The sequence below is a fragment of the Sinocyclocheilus anshuiensis genome, unplaced genomic scaffold (assembly GCF_001515605.1).
Source record: "Sinocyclocheilus anshuiensis isolate Anshui unplaced genomic scaffold, SAMN03320099.WGS_v1.1 scaffold1518, whole genome shotgun sequence".
NCBI classification, from domain to species: domain Eukaryota; kingdom Metazoa; phylum Chordata; class Actinopteri; order Cypriniformes; family Cyprinidae; genus Sinocyclocheilus; species Sinocyclocheilus anshuiensis.
In genome coordinates this window covers 923,219-925,262 of record NW_015548194.1, presented here as the reverse complement: position 1 = coordinate 925,262, position 2,044 = coordinate 923,219, and the positions used below count along the sequence as shown (strand labels likewise).

The 2,044-nt window shown below is 39.5% G+C and overlaps 1 protein-coding gene across 3 annotated transcripts in view; it reads left to right on the top strand.

The window, feature by feature from the left end:
• cdk19 (cyclin dependent kinase 19) overlaps window positions 1-2,044 on the top strand; it is a 42,148-nt gene that overhangs the window by 22,845 nt on the left and 17,259 nt on the right. For all 3 annotated transcript variants that reach the window (XM_016439801.1, XM_016439800.1, XM_016439799.1), the window contains exons 6-7: window positions 979-1,110; window positions 1,191-1,334. In XM_016439801.1, the coding sequence (XP_016295287.1) occupies window positions 979-1,110; window positions 1,191-1,334 (276 nt within the window). The remainder of the gene's footprint in view (window positions 1-978; window positions 1,111-1,190; window positions 1,335-2,044) is intronic.

Below are 2,044 nucleotides of genomic sequence, written 5' to 3'. Positions count from 1 at the left end.
GCTGAACCTTTTTTTTGGTCGACTCATTTTCGTTTTAGGTGATAATGCCAAGGTTTAGAGAGCTTATGTGGCTGTAGGGTCAGTCTGAGCAAATGTGAAGCCATTGTCTTACATAAGACACTATTCTGGGTGAGGACTGTTCAGGGCTGTGGGCACTATTTTTACCAGCCTGTGGAACTTGTTATTGTGTTTGGTTACTCTGTGGCTTTCAGTGTTACCTTGACTCACTTTAGCATTGGAGCCACTTCACGTAAGCAGCACAACTAATTATTTAATCTCTCATGGGTTATATGACACATGGGACAAAACATGGCCAACAATTTCCATTAAGTTCTGAAAATAGCAAATGCAGGGTTGCTAGGTCTGCACGGCAGAACCAGCACAACTGGTCATCAAAACTAGCTCAATTGCATTCATGGGAAAAATATCTATAAAATCGCATCAAAAATCGCATTCTGGGTATACCTATTACGAGATACAACTATTTGAAAATCTGGAATCTGAGGGTGCAAAAGAATCAAAATGTTGAGAAAATCGCCTTTAACGTTGTCCAAATGAAGTTCTTAGCAATGCGTATTACTAATCAAAAATTAAGTTTTGATATATTTACAGTAGGAAATTTACAGAATATCTTCATGGAACATGATCTTTACTTAATATCCTAATGATTTTTGGCATAAAAGAAAAATGGATAATTTGACCCATACAATGTACTGTTGGCTATTGCTACAAATATACCCCAGCGACTTAAAACTGCTTTTGTGCTCCAGGGTCACAATTGAGCAGTAAAACCACAGACTTGGCAACACTGATCAAATGGTCTCTAGAATGTTCTAGTCTGCTCAACGACTGTTCGTTACTAGTAGAAAGTCTTCTCTTCCTATGCTCATGAAAAACAAAATGCATAGCTCACCTAAAGCTGAAATGATCCCTGATCAGAGTGGAGTATTTATGGGTTTCTATGTTTGTGTGTCTTAGCTGATATGGGTTTTGCCCGACTATTTAACTCTCCACTGAAGCCTTTGGCTGATCTGGACCCAGTGGTCGTCACATTCTGGTACCGAGCACCCGAACTACTGCTCGGGGCGAGACACTACACCAAAGCAATCGGTACGTTATGTGTTGTGTGCATTTCAGGCTATCTGTCTGTATTCTTTGTTATCTGTACTAAATATTCTTTGACTTTTTAGATATTTGGGCAATAGGCTGTATCTTTGCGGAGCTGTTGACATCAGAACCAATCTTTCATTGTCGACAAGAGGACATAAAGACCAGCAATCCTTTCCATCACGACCAGTTAGATCGCATATTCAGCGTCATGGGCTTCCCAGCAGGTGACTGACCTTAACTTATCGTATGGCCACCTGTACTCTACTCAGTACAGTATTCTACTCTCATGAATTCATTTGACTTCTATTTTAACTAAATAGAAACATTTATACACCACCGGAAGACCTGAGGTTTATGTTTCTTTAGATTAGGAACAAACAATTTAAAGTTCTACATTTCTTTTTCTGTTGGTGATGTACTTGAGTTGCCTCTTGCATTTCCCTTAAAGGGGTAGTTCACCCTAAAATGAAAATTCTGTCATTAATTACTCACCCTCGTGTTGTTCCAAACCCGTAAGACCTTCGTTCATCTTCGGAACACAATTTAAGATATTTTTGATGAAATATGAGGACTCTCTGACCCTCCCATAGACAGCAAGGTAACTACCACGTTCAAGGTCCAGAAAAGTACTAAGATGATCGACAAAGTAGTCGTAACTGTAAAGTTACGAAGATACGAGAATACTTTTTTGTGCAAAGAAAACCAAAATAACGACTTTATTGCACATTTTCGTCTCTACTGCGTCACTTGTACTGCCGCCACACGCTCGCGTCATGGTACTGTCGTGAACGCGTGTCCAGAGTGGCACAGTAGAGACGAAAATGTGCAATAAAGTCGTTATTTTAGTTTTCTTTGCGCAAAAAAGTATTCTTGCAGTTTCGTAACTTTACAGTCACGACTACTTTGTCGATCATCTTAGTACTTTTTCTGGACC